This window comes from Miscanthus floridulus, chromosome 2 (genome assembly GCF_019320115.1).
Source record: "Miscanthus floridulus cultivar M001 chromosome 2, ASM1932011v1, whole genome shotgun sequence".
Taxonomy (NCBI): domain Eukaryota; kingdom Viridiplantae; phylum Streptophyta; class Magnoliopsida; order Poales; family Poaceae; genus Miscanthus; species Miscanthus floridulus.
The window spans coordinates 125,633,514-125,654,108 of NC_089581.1; the positions used below are offsets into that span (position 1 = coordinate 125,633,514).

The 20,595-nt window shown below is 43.8% G+C and overlaps 2 protein-coding genes across 2 annotated transcripts; one reads left to right on the top strand and one right to left on the bottom strand.

The window, feature by feature from the left end:
* Nucleotides 1-1,257: 1,257 nt before the first annotated feature.
* Nucleotides 1,258-2,437, bottom strand: LOC136539585 (uncharacterized). Its single transcript, XM_066531548.1, has one exon. The coding sequence runs from the start codon at nt 2,398-2,400 to the stop codon at nt 1,411-1,413; it is 990 nt and encodes a 329-aa protein (XP_066387645.1). The 5' UTR covers nt 2,401-2,437; the 3' UTR covers nt 1,258-1,410.
* A 13,080-nt stretch (nt 2,438-15,517) lies between these two features.
* Nucleotides 15,518-16,638, top strand: LOC136539586 (allene oxide cyclase, chloroplastic-like). Its single transcript, XM_066531549.1, has 2 exons — nt 15,518-15,920; nt 16,005-16,638. Exons 1-2 carry the CDS (start codon nt 15,591-15,593, stop codon nt 16,404-16,406), a joined length of 732 nt encoding a protein of 243 aa, XP_066387646.1. The 5' UTR covers nt 15,518-15,590; the 3' UTR covers nt 16,407-16,638.
* The last annotated feature ends 3,957 nt before the right edge of the window (nt 16,639-20,595 follow it).

Here is a 20,595-nt window from a genome sequence, read left to right on the forward strand (position 1 = left end):
CAGATTAATATACATCCACCTAAAAAGTGAATTAATGTTTGAAAGTCATCATCTTGCCCTTATATATGAGTCAGAGTCATAAAGAGTGATAGCCACCATACATCCTGAAAAGCGTAACCTATCCACCCTAAATCTAGGAGAGATAAGCCACCACCAACAAAACATACCTACCAACTTAAGTGCTCAACAAATAGTTTAACCTATAATAAATCAGCTTATATAATTTAGGTCCATTAGCTTATATATCATGCTACTGTAGAGTAGCATAATTGTTATTTCATTTTTTTATTCTGTATATATAAATTTTGGATTATATATATAAGCTCGGGGTACATAAATAAACCCCTAAAAGTAACTCTAAGAGGCTCTCTATACCATTCCTAATTGTTAGGAATGGAGATTTAGAGGAAAAGTACCCTCCAATAGCTTCATTAACTGACTATCCAAATATAACTATTCTCTATTTTGGATTTCTCGCTAGTCAAAAATAGATGGCAAAAATAACTCTCTAGATTATGTACAAAATATAGAAAATACATTGAATACTGAAAAGATATAGAAAACGATTTTTGTGCATATGGCTCTCTAAATACTAATTTAGAAAGTAAGTTTTAGAAAAGCTCTCGAAGATGCTTTTAACTATGAAGTACTAGCGAATATTTCCTCTGTAAAGGAGCAATAACAAATTAGTTGTGGTATAGCTGTTCCAGAGGACCCATCCTGGGTTTTGCACGTATTCGTTCACCTCCACTGTATTATGCATAAACATAGCGAAACTAGAAGCCAATTGTCATGTCACGATTGGGCCTTCGATCACCATGATGATTGATGGCGTAGCTGTTGTTCCCATCCTGAGCTCAAGAACCGGTCTTGTTGGCGACATGAAAAATTTAAGCTCCGGTCCATTCTTGGCTTGGTAGCTCGAGAAAAGGTAGACCAAACTTTTTGTTTGTGCCCCATAACTCCATGAGGCCATGCCCCTATCTTCCTGGAAAGCAACCTTTTTGCAGCTCCCATTGTCACGCTACCAAGTCAGTGCTCTATTTCTTCGTCCCCAGCCCCATCCTACTATCATGACACACCACCCCGAGCATGCAAATTTCTACGAGTTGCTTGTCCTATGCAGTGACCTAAACCAAACGCGCAATAATACTTTCGAATTTTAAAAGGCAAAGGTGAGAATTTAGGAATGCAACACAGAACTCGAGGCAGTATTTTTTTTTTAATTTCACAAACGAAGGGCCTTGGCGCTTTGCTCAACGGGACATGGATGGCTTGATTGATGATGTTGAATGGTGGAAACAAATGGAAGTGGCAAATATTGCCATATAGGTGATAGTGATGATACTGGTACAATAAGAGCCATGAAAGAACGAGAAAATGTTGAAAAAACAAAGAGAACAAATGTAATCAGGAGCTCGACGATCTCTGTCTATCCACACGACGACGCGGCGCGGCGCTCTTCTCCTTGGAAATGGAGAGGTCCTCCAGCCACTCGAGAATCCTGCTGCTCCGAGCAGTGCCCTTTCCACTCTGCGTCGCCGTCGCCGACGCCGCTCTCTTCTTCTCTTCCGCTTTCTTCCTCCTCCGCCTCGCCTCCACCGCCGCCACCTCCGCCGAGCCCACCGGCGCGATGGCGTCAGGGGAGCACGAGCACACCAGTCCGGCTCCCAGCAGCCCCAGCGCAAGCTTCTTGTCCGCGGGCGCCGACTCGAACCTCGCGCTCCGGCTCCCGCTCCTCGGCGCGGCCGGTTTCCTGTACAACACCTCGGGAGCGCCGACGACGCCGAGGCGTATGACGCCCCACGACGCCGGTGCCGCGGGCGCAGATGTCCGGCTCCGGCCGCGCGGAGGCGGGCGCGGCGACGGGCTCGGGTGCGCGTAGAACACGCTGCCCGACAGCGATCGCCGCGGCGGGACGGCGGCGTCGGCGGAGGAGGACGCGCAAGCGCTCTGCTTGCTGGACGACGAGCTGCCACCGGAGCCGGCGTTGTCCGAGGACGACGTGCTGTTGGACGACGTGCTCCGGCTGACGCAGCAGCTGCTGCTGCGGCTGACGGAGCGGGAGTTGAAGCCGCTGCTGCTGATGGCCGTCGACGTCGCGGCGCCGTCCAGCGAGTCCGAGCGCAGCAGCAGCAGTGCTTCGGACGCCGAGGAGAGGCGGAGCGGGAGGAGCTTGCCGCCGGAGAAGACCTCGTCTGCGACGCACATGCCGGCCGCCGCGTCGTCCCCGGCCGGCGCGAGCCCGCCGGACGAGAGTATGCAGAACTCGAAGTCGTCGGCGGGCGCCGGTGACGCCAGATGATCTTCCGCACCTTCCTGGCACGCCATGGATGGCTTCTTGCTGTCTTGGTTTGAAGGGGGGAGAGAGCAAGAGATGGGTTGTGTTTGCTTTTGCATTTGAGTTTCTTGCTCGGGCAAAGCGAGAGCGAGAGAAGAAGCGAGGGAGAAGGAGACGTGTTGCTCGGCTCTACCATGCAATGCTCACTATTTATACGTGTTTGTGTATTAAATACCTGTACTAAGCCATAGGTGGCGAAGGAGACAAGAATGCGTCATAGAAACCTAACCTGCAAATAGATCAATCTTGTAACCAAAACGACCCTCACTTTTAGGTCACATCTGAAGAAGATTTTTTTTTGTGTCTAAGCACCTTCTAGATAAACGCGTAATTTTGCTAAATCGAATAATTATATCTAGAAATCTAAGAACACAAGACCATGTTCTTTTTCCTTTTTGGTGAATTGCACAAATTAAGATCTAGTATTTGTTTATTTCCACCTTCATATATTCTATCTTTCTCAACTTGATCTTCCGCTTCAACACTACTCAAGGTTCCATTTTGAAAAAAATCTTCCTATTACTAGCTAGGCTGCTACAGCATGGAAAAATTCCCAGAAGAGTTTTATTTGCGCAAATCACAAACTAGGCGTATTGCATTTTTTAAATAAAAAAATGTAGTAATATAATAATGGTTACCTATTATGATAGAGCTAGAAGAGAAATAGACACCAGCAGCTTGATAAGGAAACGTGTTTAGTTTCCTTTTTATTGTCTTTCCTTAATCCTTTATTGCTGCACATGGCAGTAGAGAACTACCTCTCTCTCTCTTTTTTAAAAAAAAGATCAACATCAAGGAAAACAGCATACCATAAGAAGACGTCGTCTTTATGAATTGCGTATCAGCCGCGTAACATGTCAGCATCTGGATTAATTACGTACGTGGTGGCCTTCTAGAACGGGCACAGGCTGATTACTTACTGAGTGTTACATCGGGGCAGCGCGAGAAATCCAAGAATTTTCAACTGTTTTGACTCCTATCTCGTCTTTTGGTTATTAGCAAATAATAAACCGAAGGAAACTAGCAATCTCAGAACCTCGCGCCACATTGTTACGACGAGGAACGAGCCATGCCGAATTTTTTTTTCCCACAGGGTTCTTATTCTGCACGATTATTCCCTCGAAAATATTCCATTGCGGATATATATTCTATCAGCAATGACGAATTTAACAACGTACTTTGAATGAACTTTTGTTAGAATGAGTGAATGTTTAATTTGGCAGCATATATATGTATATCTATCTTGACCAGATTCTCGAGGAGCCAAGCCATGAAGAAACAATCGGTAACCAGAGGATTGATGAACTGCAGCTGCAGATGGATGGAAGCAAAGCAAACATGTGGCATTATTATGCGACAGAGATTACAGGAATCCAGTGGGCTTACCGAGAGATCTCCCCCCACAGACTGTAATCATGCCCACACAATGATCAATGTTATTGCGGCCATTTGGAACAATCATGCTCAGTTTGTACCAGCATGACACAATCTTTGGTGGCTACGGGTCAATTCGTGCCCGATTCTGAATCTGCTAATCAAATAGTTTACGGTGTACGATGTACCCCTGGAAGCACATTTGTCGATATGCCTTGCAGTTTCGCAGTTAATTAGATCATGACAAGAATAAACCAATCCGAGGAGTCTAAGGCGACACTGCAAAGATTTGAGACAGCTAGCTTTAAACTGACTCCATCGAACCAGTGGATATGATGTTTGTTCTGCAGCAAAAGCAACTTGAATTTTATTTTAGGGTTTGTTGACACTTTGTGACTTTGTCCTTTCTCCAATCATTGATCGAGTTACTAGCGGACAAACGACACGCAGGACGGCATGTGTTACTGGAATACACTGTATGCGTGCATTTGTCTTCCAAGTTTTTTTTTTCAATGTGTAGAGAAAGAAGTGATCTAGCGCTGCACAAGCCACGTTTGGCTGGACCGCTGCTTTTATACTACCTGTTCCACAAATATAAAATACAAAGCCTTAAAATTCTCATATATATCAAATCTTTTGATCATATAAGGTATCCCATTTCTACACAAAGATGTACACGTGGACAACATAAGGGCTCTTTTAGAGCTTTGGTGGGCTCCACCATCTTTTAGTTTAGGCTTAGTTTGGAGGAGCTAGATGTGCAAACGTTTTTCAGTACCAAAAATAGTTTCTCCCCTCTAGGCCTTGTCTCGCAGAGCCGTTTCATGAGCCGGCGTTTGATCGGCCTTCACCCAAGAAATCAGAGAAGCCGACGCTAAAGCCTTTATAGATCGCTTGCTCGTGCCAGGGCTTCCACTGCCTGCCTCGTCTAACGTACGGGAGCTGAGCCGCTGAGTTGTTCTGTGCTGTTCTTTTTTATAAGTGAGGCCGGTGTTGTGTTGGGTCTTCTTCTTGTTTGTTTGGGACTAGGGCACAGGGCGCACAGCACGTTGCATGTATGTGATGCATGCCTGGTTTGAGGGAGAAAAAGGGCGCCGAGCTCGCTCTGAACCGTTTTAAAATTCAAGGCACGGGTCTCGTGCTACTTACATTACCATTAGATTGGGTTTCAGTATTGCTGTGTTGGACATCCCTGATTAGGGCCGAACATAACCTGAACAGCAGAAGCACGCTGAGGCCAGCAGCCCAGCAAGCAAAGCAATAATAGGGTGTGTCTTCGAAATTGCCCTCTGTAGCCCATCATGCTCGATCGAGCAATTGTCAGCCTGCATGACTCGAGTACTGCAAGCACTTGAACTACACATGTTTCCTGGAAAACTCGGAATATATTTACAGAAACAGATTTGCTATTGAATAACCGGTTGTTTTGCCGGACGTGGGCAACCGGTTTTCAGGCTGTTGATCTGTCATCTGACACATCCAAGGCCAGGGGCTGAGCGGCGCGTGCGGGCGAGCGTATTTTTAGGTGGAACTAATTTTATCTAAAATTTGTGAACAATTTTGCATATATTTCTCTGATATCTGCGACCCATAGAAATAATTTATAAATTTTCTGAAAAATTTGGCATATATTTGTATCATCTCTAAATTTAGGTCACTATGTCCAATAAATTATACTGAAGAAATCATTGTAAATATAATAATAAGGCGGTGTAAATATAGCTATAAGACATTGTAAGTGCGTAGGGAAAATCTGGTTGTTGGAAAAGGCTAAAACAACCGGTTATTGATTAGACAGGTTCGTTTGGACTTTCGAGAGTCATTCTAATGACAATCTCTCTCAATACCTTTTTACCCTGCAACAATGTCTCTATATCTTGTTCCGCACTTTGAAGAGACAACCTCGCTCTTTGTCTTTGCATTGACAGGCGAGAAACCAAGATTAGAGGATGGGATATTTGGAGATCTAGTTGAAAAATGTATTGTAGGGATTTTTCCCCCCACCAAAATCTCTGTTTCTATCCGTACGTAAGGATATAATGGAGCTGGTCTAACTATTACTGTTAAGAGTGTGCTTGGTCAGCTAGAGATTGTAATAGCCTATAGTGGATTGTAAAAATTGGGTATATGTTTTCCAGGAAAGTCCAATGTGCAGTTTGGTCTTTTCAAAATGCACACAAGTTGTTAAAAGCTAGGCGCATATCGTGCATGCAGATGGATCGTCGAATTGTTACAATCCGGGCTGCTACAAATCGGTAGCAAAAGACAGTTCACACAGGCTGCTATCTATGGATCATCTAGAAATTTTAAAAGCTGTATAAAGGCTCTAACTGATTCAAATTTCAAACATGCCCTAAGCTCATGAAAAACACCAGCTTTCAGATGACTAGTCAAATTATTTATATCTGAAAGTGGCCTTCCTTGATTCAGAAGGAGCTCCTCCTGCATGAGTTCTAGAGACGAGCATTTATTATCTCATTGCTTAATTGACTTAATAGTCATGGCCTCTAGAATCTAGACGCTTTTCCTCTTTGCCGCGTTGAAAAATTGATCGACACTGCAGGACGGCCTCACTATCTTTCGTCTGAACGGAACAAGTAACCCCCCTCAGTCAATAGAAACTGTGACTACTCCACTCTCCACATGTCAGCGTCCTGTTTGTTTGGGTTTGTTTGGTTTATAAGCCGTATTTTTTCAGTCGACTACAACCAACAGTACTTTTAGTCATGACTTATCAGCCAAACAAGCCTAAACAAACAGGGCGCAGTATCATGAAAGGTTCCCTGCCCCTGGATCCTGGAATAGTTGTGATGTGTCCACAGACTACTAGCTAAGGTCTACACCCATAAAAAGTACCTGTTCTCTAGAAGAAGAAGAAACTGGTAGAAATGGCAAGCTCCAAACGTAGGGTTACGTCTGGATAGATGGAGCCACTGAAACGATTCAGCAAACAGTGGATCAGATATGAATCATGATTTGTTCGAATAGCATGGGGCATGGGGGCATGGCACATTGCCGAGATAAGGTAGGGTTTTTTTTTTTTTTTTTTGAGGGGAGGCGAGATAAGGTAGTAACATGGCGGCAAGAGAAGGCCTAGGACCTGCCCCACAGCCCATCTGTCATGTGAGCCCAAAATCGAAGCAAACGAAAACGACAAGGGCGACCAAATGGGCCGGCCCATATGGATACTGCTCCAGGCCCGGGCCGAATGAGCTGAGCTAGAACGAGGGCTATATGCTACGCGCTTAAATACATCGAACGAAATCCATAGATTTCAAGTCCAGTAAAGGCGGCTCCACTCCAACAGGCCTAGCGAAATCGGCAGCTGATTTGCAGGACGTGGAATTTAAGAGAGAGAGAGACATATCAGCATGTTTGTTTGGCCGTGGCTTGTCGTAAATAATCGTAAATTTTCAGTTAAAATAGTATTTTTCTCTCACACAAATCAGCCAGCGGTACTTCTTTACAAACCAGCAACGATACGAACCAGCCAACCGAACAGGCCGATCACAACGTAAAGGAACGTGGGGCAGAGAGGCAGAGACGCTGAGTTGTATGGGAACAGATGTACCTCATGTGATTTTGCATGCAGATATACCTTATGTGTTTCCAAACTGAATAATTCAGAAGCTATTGATGTTTTTAGTTTTTATGGTTTGATAAGATCTTGTCCCAAACAACACGTTCTCAAGAGCAGAAATAGTACTCCGTATGTTTGTTTTTTCATCTATATCAATAGTTTTAGGGTTTAGGGATATGGAAGTTCATGTGTCTTAGTATGCATTTTTAATTGAAACCTTAAACTTAAGTTGTCGTGGCTCTTGTTGCAGTTCATGTCTCTGACAAACAAAATTTTACTTCATATTTTGATCTTACTGATTGCTACAAACTTTTTTCACAAATTAAATTGAATCTCTTGTGCATATTGTGCCTTTATTGAAAAAAATGTGCCTTTTCTATTATTAAAAAAATGAGGACTCTCTATCGTAGGTTATACTCTTAGTTACTATGACATCATAAATAGTCATTTAATCCTCACCACGACACTAAAGGGAGATTGAATTAAGATCTAAATGGGGGTCTCAAGAGAATATTAATATTAAGCATAACCAAAAATGTTTACTCCAAATGAATCACAGAGACTAGGAATTCCATGGCCACCTTTGGTCTGCAGTAACCTCCTCCATTGTTTGAGTTGTTGGATTTTTCTTATCGATGAATTATATATGTTGTGATGATCTTTAAAAAAAACTTATAGTGACTACAATACACTATCAAATACATTAATATATATGACTCTAGGTTAATTTTATATATAATATTAGTAATTGAAGTGAGTAGTTTAGAAACATATACATGTGGACTTTGTGGTTATTTATATATTTTTCATATTAGCAGATGTTGGGCCTGGTGCAAGCGGTAGAGTCTTATCGCCTGTGACCGGAAGGACCCCGAGTTCGAGTCGCGGTCTCCTTGCATTACACAGGCGAGGGTAAGGCTTGCCACTAACGCCCTTCCCCAGACCCCGCACAGAGCGGGAGCTCTTTGCACTGGGTACGCCCTTTTTAGCAGATGCTGGTAATTTAGATGAGGATTTTGAGGTGATATTTTAGTTTTTATTAGTGATAGAAGTGGCAATTTAGATGCAACTCTAAGAGTAGATTATCTACAATAATGGCATGGTGGATGATTTAGATGCAATTTAGTTGGTTACTTTATATTATGTTTCATGACGATATATATGGGTAATTTATATATAAATTTGGAGAATTACATTATGTTATTTTTTATGTTTCATGACGATATATATGGGTAATTTATATATAACGCTTAGAGAATAGAATATATCTTATCAATAGTGAATCGTGAGCCGGAGACTTTGGCCCCGTTCGCTGGTCTGAAACTTGGCTAAAACTGGCTGAAAAACTCTGTTCCGGTTGAATTATTGTAAGAGAAAAATACTGCTCCGACTAAAAAAAAAAGCCGAACAAGCTATTTAGCGAACAGGGCCTTTGTTGGAAGCCTCGTACCAGTGTTTTTGAGCCCCTTTTTGAGCTGGTGCTTTTAGCTAGCCAAAAAGTGTACAACCAAAATTCAGCAGTGAAAGTGGTACAAGCAAAAGTGTTCTTGTATGATAAAAAAATGCACAAGGTACTTTTTTGGAAAACCGTGAAAGGGAAAACAAGGAGAAAAGATGGCACATGTTTGCGCAGAATTTGTTTAGATTGAAACATCATGGAGTTAGTGGCGGCATCAAGCTTTGGTGCAATTGGTCTTTCCTTTGTTTTCAAAAGCTGTACACGTGCCGTGTCGAATAAGCAGATGTGTGGCGTGGATATTATATGGCGCCAGGGCAATGCAGGAGGAAAGAAATGTTGGAATTATAACAGCACTTCCCGGTTGATTTAATTAGACAGTTAATCCATGCAAAGTTACAAACATTGGATAAATCACGATTGTACTTAACCAAATTATATATACACAACGTACTTCATTAACAGCCCAGATATGCTAAGCTCAACATCAACATTCGTATGCACAACTGTCGTAACTACTATTACTGTGTAGAAGAAAAAGTTCTTCGAAGTTGTTCAACAGTAATAGCTTGATGTAGAGGAAGACTAACCTGTCTTGATGACTGTCATTAATCCACATTTGTTATTGACGCAGCTGTTGTGCCTTGTGTGGCACATCCCCTCCCTCTTCCTAGGTTCACAACAAGTCGCATCACATTAAGTTGGTTAATCTCCTTTTAATTTTCCATTTGAGATTGTATTGAACATGCATGTTTGCTCGACAGTCCTTAAAAACAAGTCATATTAGTTTTGTCTATGTCAACACGTCATATTAGTTTTGTCTAAGTCAATCTATATACTAAGTTTAACCAAGTTTATATAAAAATTTACTAATATATATGATACCAAATTAGTATAGTTAGATCAAGCATCAAACATATTTTTTGCATGTTTGGTGTCATAAACGTTGATACGGTTCTCAATAAATTTAGTAAAGTTTATGATGGTTTCACTTAAAATAAAACTACTCCCTCCTCTGAAAGAGTCAACTTCTAAAATTGTCATAAGTCAAATCTTTTTGAGTTTAACCAAATTTATACAAAAGAGTACTAGCATCTATGACAACAAAAAATATACTAGTATAGAAATATATTTTATATTGTATTTAATTCTAAAAAAACTATACTAATTTTGTGTCATAAATATTTTTCTTTTTTTCTACAACATTCAATCAACCTTAAAAAGAAGTTTGACTTAGAGGAACTCTAGAAGATGATTTATTTAGAGACGGAGGGACTATAATGATTAAAAAAAGTTATATATGGCTTTGGATTTATTTCATTTGGCATTTGAAATGGGGACACGACCCAATTAAAATCTTACTAGAAGTTGCTACGCCGTCCTTCACGCTCAGTGGAGTACTTCATATCCGAGTGAAACAGATCTATGAGGTCACTATCCATCTATCGAATACTAATTTTGTGTCAACTCTACAAGGCCCTGTTCGGATCCCTTCGGTTTTTGCCGGTTTTTAAGAATCTGGCTTTTGAAAACTGGCCAGGTTTTGCTGCTAGTTTTTGAGATTCTTAAAAATCAGGAAGCTATTGATACCCAGCTTTTTTCAGTTTTTCGTGACTCATAGAGCAATAAATGAAGTCATATTCTTAAAAAATAGAGGATCCAAACACCTCACCAGTTTTTGCTCATAATCCAGATTTTAGAAACTAGAGGCAAAAACTGGTTTTTAAGAATCTAAAACTGATCCAGACAGGGCCTAAGTTGATTTCTTTAAAGATAAAGATAGTGGAATATTTTTTTAAAAACACAACAATTATATATGTCCTTGGGGCCTATTTGGATTATGCGGTTTTCAAAAACTATAGCATCACAGAACTATGGTTTTATAAGCTAAATAGACACAAAACTATGGTTTAGAAAAAAAAGAGATCATGAGTGGAGTTTCTAAAACTCCAAAAAGGCTACAGTTTTAACAAAACTAGGGTTGTAGATGCTACAAGATTTGTTGTATCCAAACACCCAGTAGCTTTTAAAAACCAAAGTATTTTGTAAAATCATAGTATTTCTTCAATATTTCAAAAATACTTTGCATCCAAACATGGCCTTAATGGTGTTTAAAATGGGACCATGATCCAATTAAAATCCCACCAGAAGACATTGACTGCGATTTTCTTCGGTCAGTGAGTATTTCATATCTAAGTGAAAACGGCTCCATGAGGTCACCACCTATCCGCAGAATATTAATTTGTGTCATAAGTATTTGCCCTTTTCTATAAAATTCATTCAAACCTAAAAACATTGACTTAGAACAACTTAAAAAGTTGATTTATTTGATAACATATGTAGTAGAATAATTTTCATAATAAAACAATCAGTTAGGTATGGCCTTGTTTTTTTTTCATTTAATGGCACTTAAAATGGGGCCATGACCCTATTAAAATCCCACCAGAAGACGTTGACTAGCAGCTTGTTCGGCAGCATGTATCTGGCTTATAAGCCTTGGCTTATCAGCCATGAATAGTATTTTTCTCTCACACTAAACCAGCCAATAGTACTTTCAGCCATGGCTTATAAACCAATCCAGCCGAAAGGAACAGGCTTAGGCCGTTCTCCACATTCATCAGTTGTGAGTAGTATGCTCTACTTCATATGCGAGTGAAACAGCTCCATGAGGTCACCAGTTCACCACCCATCTACCGAATACTAATTTTGAGTATTAGTCTTTGTCTTCAAAAGTCAATCAAATTTTAAAAACGACTTAGGACAAATCAAGCCATAGGTAGTAGTTTTTTTAAAAAAAAAACAATCAGTTATATATGGTCTTGAATTCATTTTATTCAATTGCATTTAAAATGGGCCCATAACCCAATTAAAATACCACTGCAAGACATTGATCGCTTCCTTCTTCATAGTCATGGAGTATACTTACTTCATATCATAGCAAACACAACTCCACTACAAGACATTGACCAATTTTAATTTTTTTGTCGTATGTATTTTTTTAAAAGGGTTGTCATAAGTATTAGTTTTTTTTTCTATGAATCAAAGTCAATTAAACTTGAAACTTTCTTTTTGACCTAAGACAACTCTATAAGTTCATTTATTTAAGGATAGAGATAGTAGAATACATATATTTTAAAGAAACAATAGTTATATATAGCCTTGGATTTATTCCATTTAATGGCATTTAAAATGAGGCCAAGACGTTGACTGGGCCGTCGTTGTTGAGAGTCAGTACTTCATTTCCGGTTGGAGCTAGTGATGCAGGTGAGCACCTATCAACCGCCGAAATTATTGAGCTGCTGGTACGAATATGCTGCTACAGGACTAGTACCCCATTTTTTGTGTGTTGCGGGCATGCGGCAAGAGAACACGAAAGAGGGACGTGCAAACGCGAACGCGGCGCGCCGCAACGGATCGGACTTGGCCCATGCGCCGCCGGCCAGCCTGCGCCCATACATACATACCGGACCGGAGGCGGACAGTGCGTTCCCAAGTCAGTCTCGTCCCGGTTCGCGGGTCTGAATCTTAACTAAAACTGATTGAAAAACACTGTTCTGTCTGAATTGTTGTAAGAAAAAAATATTGTTCCAGCTAAAAAAAATAAGCCGAATAAACCAAATATGGGGTAAGCCGAACGGGGCTATATCGAGAACTCTCTCTATGGCCTTGTTTAGTTCCAAAAAGTTTTTCCAAAAAAATACTACAGTAGCTATCACATCGAATCTTGCGATATGTGCATAGAGCATTAAATGTAGACGGAAAAAAAAACTAATTGCATAGTTTGGTTGAAAATCACAAGACGAACATTTTGAGCCTAATTAGTCCATGATTAAATACTAATTGCCAAATAAAAACGAAAGTGCTACAGTAGCCAAATTCTCAAATTTCGTCAAACTAAACGAGGCCTATATATATATATATATATGGTGAGTTTTCTATACTCTTAGAAGTAGTTACTTCTACTAGGTTTATTGGGTATATGTCCACTGTCCAAACCCGTTAAATGCTCCTACCCTTTTGCGCTAATTGCATGCAAAGTTGACGTTACACATCCATATTTTGGGGCGTCAGTTTGTTACCTTCTTTTAAATAAAGTGGATACTAAATTCTTTACAGACGTATATGTTTTCGTGTGAATAAAGTTATGTTTTCGTGTGAATAAAGTATGGACACTGTAGGGGATCGTGTGACGCCTAAGAAAGAGGGTGAATTAGACGACTTAAAATTCTAACTCTAAATTATAGCCTTTTTTTCTAACCCTAGCAAAACATATGCAATAGATAAACTATCTAAATGTGTAACTACGACTTTGCTAGTGTGTTGCTATCTCTACCGTAAAAGGAGTAATACAATCAATGTAAATGTGGAAGCTAAAGGGCAAGGTAGAGATATGTAAACTCCCGTCGATGACTCCGGTATTTTTACCGAGGTATCAAGAAGCGCGCAAACTTCCCCCTAGTCCTCGTTGGAGCCCCTCACAAGGGCCAAGCTCCCGGTCGGGTAACTCCGTGGAAAGCCTCGGGCCTTCCCCACGCACAAGTGGGTCTCCGACGTGCCTTCCGGCAAGCCACTCCCGGATGCTCCTCGTTGTCTTCACTATCAAGCTTCCGGCCGAAACGCCGCGGGCCTTGTTCCCTCCGGTACACGGTGGCGGCCACATAACAAACGCGGTTGGTGTGATCTCGCAAGACTACAAGCCCCCCGATGTACAACAATGGTGCACATAAACATCGAGTGGTAAGAGGTATGCAAACCTCACTAAACACTAGGCCTAAACCTAGAGCAAGCGCATAAGCGGTGGTCTAATCAACCTAAGCACTTTGCAAAGAACCTACGCTAATCACCTAATAAAACACTAAGCACTATGCAAATGGAGATCACTAAAATGGTGTATCAACACCCTTGGTATGTTTTCTCAGCTCCATACCTCTCAAATGGCCGGTTGAGGGGTCTATTTATAAGCCCCACTGAGAAAGTAGTCATTGGGGACGAAATCCCGCTTTTCTGCTACTGACCGGACGCTGATCACGTCCTGACCGAACGCGTCCGGTCGTCCCGACCATTGGAGCCGCGAACAACTGATCGGACGCTGCTAGCGTTCGATCACTTGCCACCGGATGCGTCCGGTCGCAAGTTCGCCGCTCTAGAACCTTTCTGTACTCGATCGGACGCTGCTGTCCTACGTCCGGTCGGTTTGCCGCCAGCATCCGGTTGCTGCTGCTGTTGCTGTTGCCGGGCTTCCTGGTCGGAGCGTCCGGTCACTTTCCTTCAGCGTCCAGTCCAGCATCCGGTCGTCTTTGTGAGCTCGTTTCTTCGTGATCTTACGCGCGCCTTGGTTTCTATCTCCGTGCTTGAACTTTGCTTGATATCTTGGGTCTTCGCTTGTGCTCCTAAGGTCTTGCTTAAGGTGTTGATCATCAGATCATTACGTTGCCTTCGTCCAAGTCACATCTTGCACCCTATTGAACTATAAAACAATCACTTGTAAATTCATTAGTCTAATTTGGTTGTGTTGGTCATCAAACACCAAAATCCAAAATAAATGGGTCTATGGTCCATTTTTCTTATAGACACATACTTTAATAAGAAAATGGGTATATTTGTATGCTTGTACTTGGGAGTATACCCATATACTCAGGGGATTATTTAAGTATATCCATATACTTGGGAGTATATCCATATTCTTCACAAAAAAAAATTGAGTATATCCATATACTCAAGGGATTATTTTAGTATATATCCATATACTTGTACTGGCATTTTTTTTCAGGACAAAAATTGATACAGTATGTGTATATACCTGATTGTTGTATATACCTAGTAGTAGTATGGGCTAATACTTCCAGTATAAGAGTATGAACAAATACTTCATGCAAACATATGTAGAATGTGTACATACTACATACGTATGAATTGAACATTCAAATTGGATTAGAATGTCGATGGCTCCGCCATCCATCGCACGTGGATCGTCTGACCGCCACCAATGATGGGAGAGAGCACCGTGCCCTTCCAGAGAAAAGCCACCGCTGTGCCTTAAGCCATTGCGGGGGAGGGGCGCTGCCACCAGGTGATGGAGATCGAAACCTGGTGGGTGCCGCCGCCGCGGGGAACGGGTCAGGGGCCGCCGCCGCCGGGGCCTGACGACCACGCCGGTTAAGGGGAGATGGCCGCCGCCGCTGTTGAAGTGGAGATGGGGCACCGTGGTGGTAGGGATCCACCTCCGCGGGTCCGAAGAAGGCGCCACCACCGTGGTTGGGGGAGGACCGGGCTTGGTGGGAGAAATATCAGGGTATAAGATGTCGTCGTCCATCGTATACGTGATTTAGCGGGTTCGACTTAGTGACCCGCGAAAGGGAGTGCGGCACCCTTACATACATGGTTTAGAGGAGGGAGTATATAGAACAATGTGCTTCCCGTTGAGCTTATCAGCCTAGCTTATCAATTATGATATATTACGATACAAAACAGCTTCAGCTGCGGGTAAGAAGCGAGGACCCGGTGCAGCTGCGAACAGACGGAATAAATCGGCCATCATAGCCGTGCACCACGCTGTCAAGGGTACGACGCAGATCTGAAAACGGCGACCACCGACCAGGCCAGGCGGGATGGACGACGCAGCGCATGTTGTACTCGTGGCCAATTATGGCCGGTGCGCCCCGGCCGACACGAAAAAGACTACGAGGACCCTAACCCAAAGCAGTTGCACGAGGACGAGGACGAGGACGAGGACGCACCTACCCACAGGCCTAGAGTAGCTTAAATAAACAGACACACCACTGCCACCATCACTAAACCAATTCGCGAATTCCCCTTCCCCACACCCCTGCTTGATCGCCATGGCCGCCGCGCTCAGGTCCCCGGCCTCCGTCAGGGTCGCCTCGGGCCCCTCCTCCGCCTCGGGGCTCGCCAAGGCGCCCAGGGTCGTCGCGGTGGGCGGCGCCGGGGCTTGGCAGCAGCAGCCGCGGGGCCGTGGCGCCGCCGCCGTCGTCCGGGCGTCGCTGTTCTCGCCCAAGCCCGCGGCGGCCAAGGACGCGCGGCCGACCAAGGTGCAGGAGCTGTACGTGTACGAGATCAACGAGCGGGACCGCGAGAGCCCCGCCTACCTCCGCCTCAGCGCCAAGCAGACCGAGAACGCGCTGGGCGACCTCGTCCCCTTCACCAACAAGGTCCGTCAGCTTCGCTTTCGTTCCCTCGCCCCCCCTCTCTGTTCCCCTCAGCCATCCATCCTCTGACTCCCCACCCCCACCCAGGTGTACAACGGCAGCCTGGACAAGCGGCTTGGGATCACGGCGGGGATCTGCGTGCTGATCCAGCACGTCCCCGACCGCAACGGCGACCGGTACGAGGCCATCTACAGCTTCTACTTCGGCGACCACGGCCACATCTCAGTGCAGGGACCCTACCTGACCTACGAGGAGTCGTACCTGGCGGTCACGGGGGGCTCGGGCGTCTTCGAGGGCGTCTACGGCCAGGTGAAGCTCAACCAGATCGTCTTCCCCTTCAAGATCTTCTACACCTTCTACCTCAAGGGCATCCCGGACCTGCCCAGGGACCTGCTCTGCACGCCCGTCCCGCCGTCACCCACCGTCGAGCCCACCCCCGCCGCCAAGGCCGCCGAGCCGCACGCCAGCATCAGCAACTACACCAACTGATTGAAGAGATGCTACCCTGTCGGCTGTCGGAACTCTCAGAACTCAGGATTTCTGCTCCTATGGCTAGTTTCTTCAGTTCGTGCGTGCGTGGTAGTAGTACCAATAAAACGCAGAGGGATCGATCGAGTTGTGTCTGCTTCACTTGGCTTCTTCTGATTACAGTTGATTAGCAGCAGCTCGTCTCAAAACCAAACCAAAAAAATAATAATGGATTAGTAGAGTTAATTGTTAATCTCGGTAGCCGTTGTGTACTTTGTGTCACCTTGGACAAACAATGAATTCAATCAGATATTTCTTTGTCGTTGAGTAGCTTGTTGATCCATTGCATTGCAGACGGTGACGGTGATGGTGATGGGCAACTAAGGATGTTGGTGACTACGGGATTTGGGAATCTTTGAGCGGTGAGCTGTGATGCAACTGCAGGAGCCACCAATGCTGGTGCTCTATAAATGCACAGCGAGCTAAGGTTGTTGCATTGTTGGGGTTGATTGTGTGTCCAGACTGGACCGTTATAACTAGGATCATTTAGGAGTAGATCTAGCGGGTGAAACATTTCTATTTGAGATAGAACACATAGATTTGTCCTAGAACATGAACTAGAGAGAGGAGAGAGGACGAGAGAGAGGATGTGTTACCGATCATCAGTGGGTTTGACGGAGGAGCTGACCATGGCGTCGGTGAAGAAGGCGCTGTCGAGTTGGGGTCGATGGAGAGGGGTGACGCAGTCCAGTGACGACGGCGTCCAGGCGGTGGCGAGTCGAAGAGGACGGTGGCGGCGCTTCCCGCCGCTGCTGCGCTCCCTTAGATCGGATTAGGGTTCTGTCAGTGGGGGACTGTGGCAACCGGTGAACCTCGTACCGCCAGCCCCCACCTCTTTATATAGTGTAGTGCAACGGGGGGCTACCAACCATGTAGGGTTGGACGCCCCCGATCAGGGCACGGGATCAAAGGCCCAAGTTGGCCGTTGGGCTAATCTTGATGGAGAGATCAACCTAACATTCTCCTCCTTGATCTCACCTTTTGTCTTAAACTTAAAATACATATCTCTTTTTTTCATTCCATCACAAATTAGCGCATAGAGCGTGCCTCGTCACAACAGTCAGTATCATTGGATTAACAGCTACAATACACCTCTCTGTTTTGAAACTGATTCTCATCTAGGCTCTTATTGTCCAGGAATCATAGGCTTTTCTGTAAATCCATGGCGGCTAAGTGTTCTCTGAACACATTGGGTGGTAAGCCTTTTGTCAGCGGATCTGCAAGCATCTTCTTTGTGCTTACATGCTCAAGACTAATAGCATGATCCCGGACTTTGTCTTTCACAACATAGAACTTTATGTCAATGTGTTTGACAGCATTACTTGACCTATCGTTGTGAGCATAAGTTACTGCTGGTTCATTGTCGCGGTATAACTTGAGTGGTCTATAGATGTCGTCAACCACTTTCAACCCGGGCAAAAATTTCTTTAGCTAGTTCACCTGCCCCGTGGCCTCATAACAAGCTACAAACTCGGCATACATCGTGAACGATGCAGTGACGGTTTGCTTGGAGCTTTTCCACGATATAGATCATCCTACGGGAGTAAATACATACCCTGATGTTGATTTTCTGTCATCTACATCTCCCGCAAAATTTGAATCCGAATAGCCCTCTAAATATAGGGAATCAGATCTTCTATACGTTAGAATGAGGCCTTTTGTGCCTTGCACATAACGCAAAGCTTTCTTCACCATTCTCCAGTGTTTTATTCCTAGATTACTCTGATATCTGCCAAGTATCCTGGTAACAAAAGCTAAGTCAGGGCGTGTACATACTTGAGCATACTGTAATCTTCTTACAGGTGAAGCATATGGAACCACTTTCATTTGATCGATCTCATATTGGTTCCTGAGACATTGGAATTCTCCAAAACTATCGCCCTTGACTATAGGAGCAGGTGAAGGCTTACACGCATGCATACTGTATTTCTTTAGAACCTTTTCTAAGTATGCCTTTTGCGATAATCCTAAAACCCTCTTTCTTCTTTCTCGGTGAATCTCTATTCCTAAAACAAATGAAGCTTCACCGAGATCTTTCATGTCAAAATTTGAGGACAAGAACTTCTTCGTCTTCAGTAGTAGATTAATATTACTATTAGCGAGTAAGATATCATCCACATACAGGATTAGGAAAATGAATTTCCCATTCTTGAACTTTGTATAAACGCAATTGTCCTCCACATTCTCTTTAAACCCAAACTTCTTTATTGTTCCATCAAACTTTAAATATCACTGTCTAGAGGCTTGTTTTAATCCATAAATGAATTTCTTCAGGCGGCATCTCATATATTCTTTTCCTTTTATGACAAAACCTTTTGGTTGTGCCATGTAGACATTCTCATCTAAATCCCCATTAAAGAAAGTCGTCTTTTACATCCATCTGATGTAATTCTAAATCATAATGCGCCACTAACGCCATTATGATTCTAGAAGAATCCTTGTATGAGACTGGTGAAAATATCTCATTATAATCTATTCCTTCTCTTTGCGTAAAACCTTTCGCCACAAGTCACACTTTAAATCTTTTCATATTTTCTTTGTTTAGTTTTGTAGACCCATTTACAGCCTACTGTCTTGGCTCCTTTAGGAATTCTTTCAAAATTCCAAACACTGTTGGTGTTCATTGATCTCATTTCATCTTGCATGGTTTCAAGTCACTTTGATGAGTGAGCGCTTCTCATGGCTTCTTCAAATGAGGTGGGATCACCCTCCATTTGAAATTCTTCACATTCATAGACTTCATAGTCATCAGGAATGGCTGGTTTTCTGGCTCTTTGAGATCTTCTGGGAGCCTCATTAGTTGGCGCTTGTTCTATATAGAGCTGTTGTTGCTCTTCCTCATATGCGACAACTTGTTCTATAGGATCCTGAAGGACAGATTCCTCATGTTCATTTATTGTTGCCATGGGAGAACTAACAACAGGTGTTGTCACTACAGTGTCTTATACTATTGGTGCAGTAGCAACAGATAGTGAAAAAAATGGCTCCTGAACCATCAGAGTGGGCACGTATACCCGCTTCTCCACAAAGTTAATTTTTCACGCTACCATGCTCCGCCTGACCATATCATCCTACAAGAACACAGCGTGTCTTGTTTCTACAAACATCGTATGTCTATCAGGATAGTAGAAACGATAACCTTTTGACTTATCTGGATAGCCAATGAAATGGCAACTGACTGTCTTGGAGTCTAGCTTCCCAATGTTTGGGTTAAATATTTTAGCCTCAGCTGGACAGCCCCACACACGTATGTGGTTAAGTGAGGGTTCTCTTCCTATCCACAACTCATATGGTGTTTTGGCTATCGACTTACTTGGTACTCGATTGAGAATATGAATGGTGGTTTTTGACGTCTCCATCCATAAACTTACTAGTAAAGTGGAGTAACTTATCATACTTCTCACCATATCCATCGAGATGAGAACAAGCACATTCACCGTAAGGTGAAGTGTGCCCACTTAGTCCCCGAACCTACTGGAAGATGAAGAATGAATCTTGTAGCAGGGTCAAAGAAAAATAAGTCTGAAAGCGTGCTGACATCATCTGACATGCGCGTATCAAGACCCCAGACGTGTTGCCCAAGATCAGCACTCTGATCCAAACAGCATGGAGCAGCTTGATAGCACACCGACGAGACGTAGCAAGACCCAACCATCAAGGGAGCACCGAGGAGTCCTCGGCGTCACTGGCGATATTCGAGCATCGAGGAGCGAGGAGTCCCTAGCATCGCTGGCGATGTCCGAGCACCGAGGAGCGAGGAGTCCCCAGCGTCGCTAGCAATGTCCGAGCACCGAGGAGCGAGGAATCCCCGGCGTTGCTAGCGATGACCGAGAACTGAGGAGCGAGAAGTCCCCGGCATCGATGGCGATGACCAAGACCCGAGGAGCGAGGAGTCCCCGACATCGCTGGTTGTCGACGAAATATGGTCGGCAGTCTACCTAGGGGTATGCCCAAGGTAGTAGATTATCGGCAGACAGATGCGCAAGCCCCAAACAAGACGGTGACGCAAGATAGACACGAGGTTTTATCCAGGTTCGGCCGCCAATAAGGCGTAATACCTACGTCCTGCGTCTGATTTGTATTGCTGTATGTCAATGAGAGATGTTTTTTAGAGGGGTCCCCTGCCCGCCTTATATAGTCCGGGAGGCAG

Excerpts from the sequence above, each read along its gene's own strand:
- LOC136539585 (XM_066531548.1), bottom strand. The coding sequence starts at position 2,400 with ATGCAAAAGCAAACACAACCCATCTCTTGCTCTCTCCCCCCTTCAAAC.
- LOC136539586 (XM_066531549.1), top strand. The coding sequence starts at position 15,591 with ATGGCCGCCGCGCTCAGGTCCCCGGCCTCCGTCAGGGTCGCCTCGGGC. Across the intron at positions 15,921-16,004 it reads TCGTCCCCTTCACCAACAAG|GTGTACAACGGCAGCCTGGA; the intron begins GTCCGTCAGCTT and ends ACCCCCACCCAG.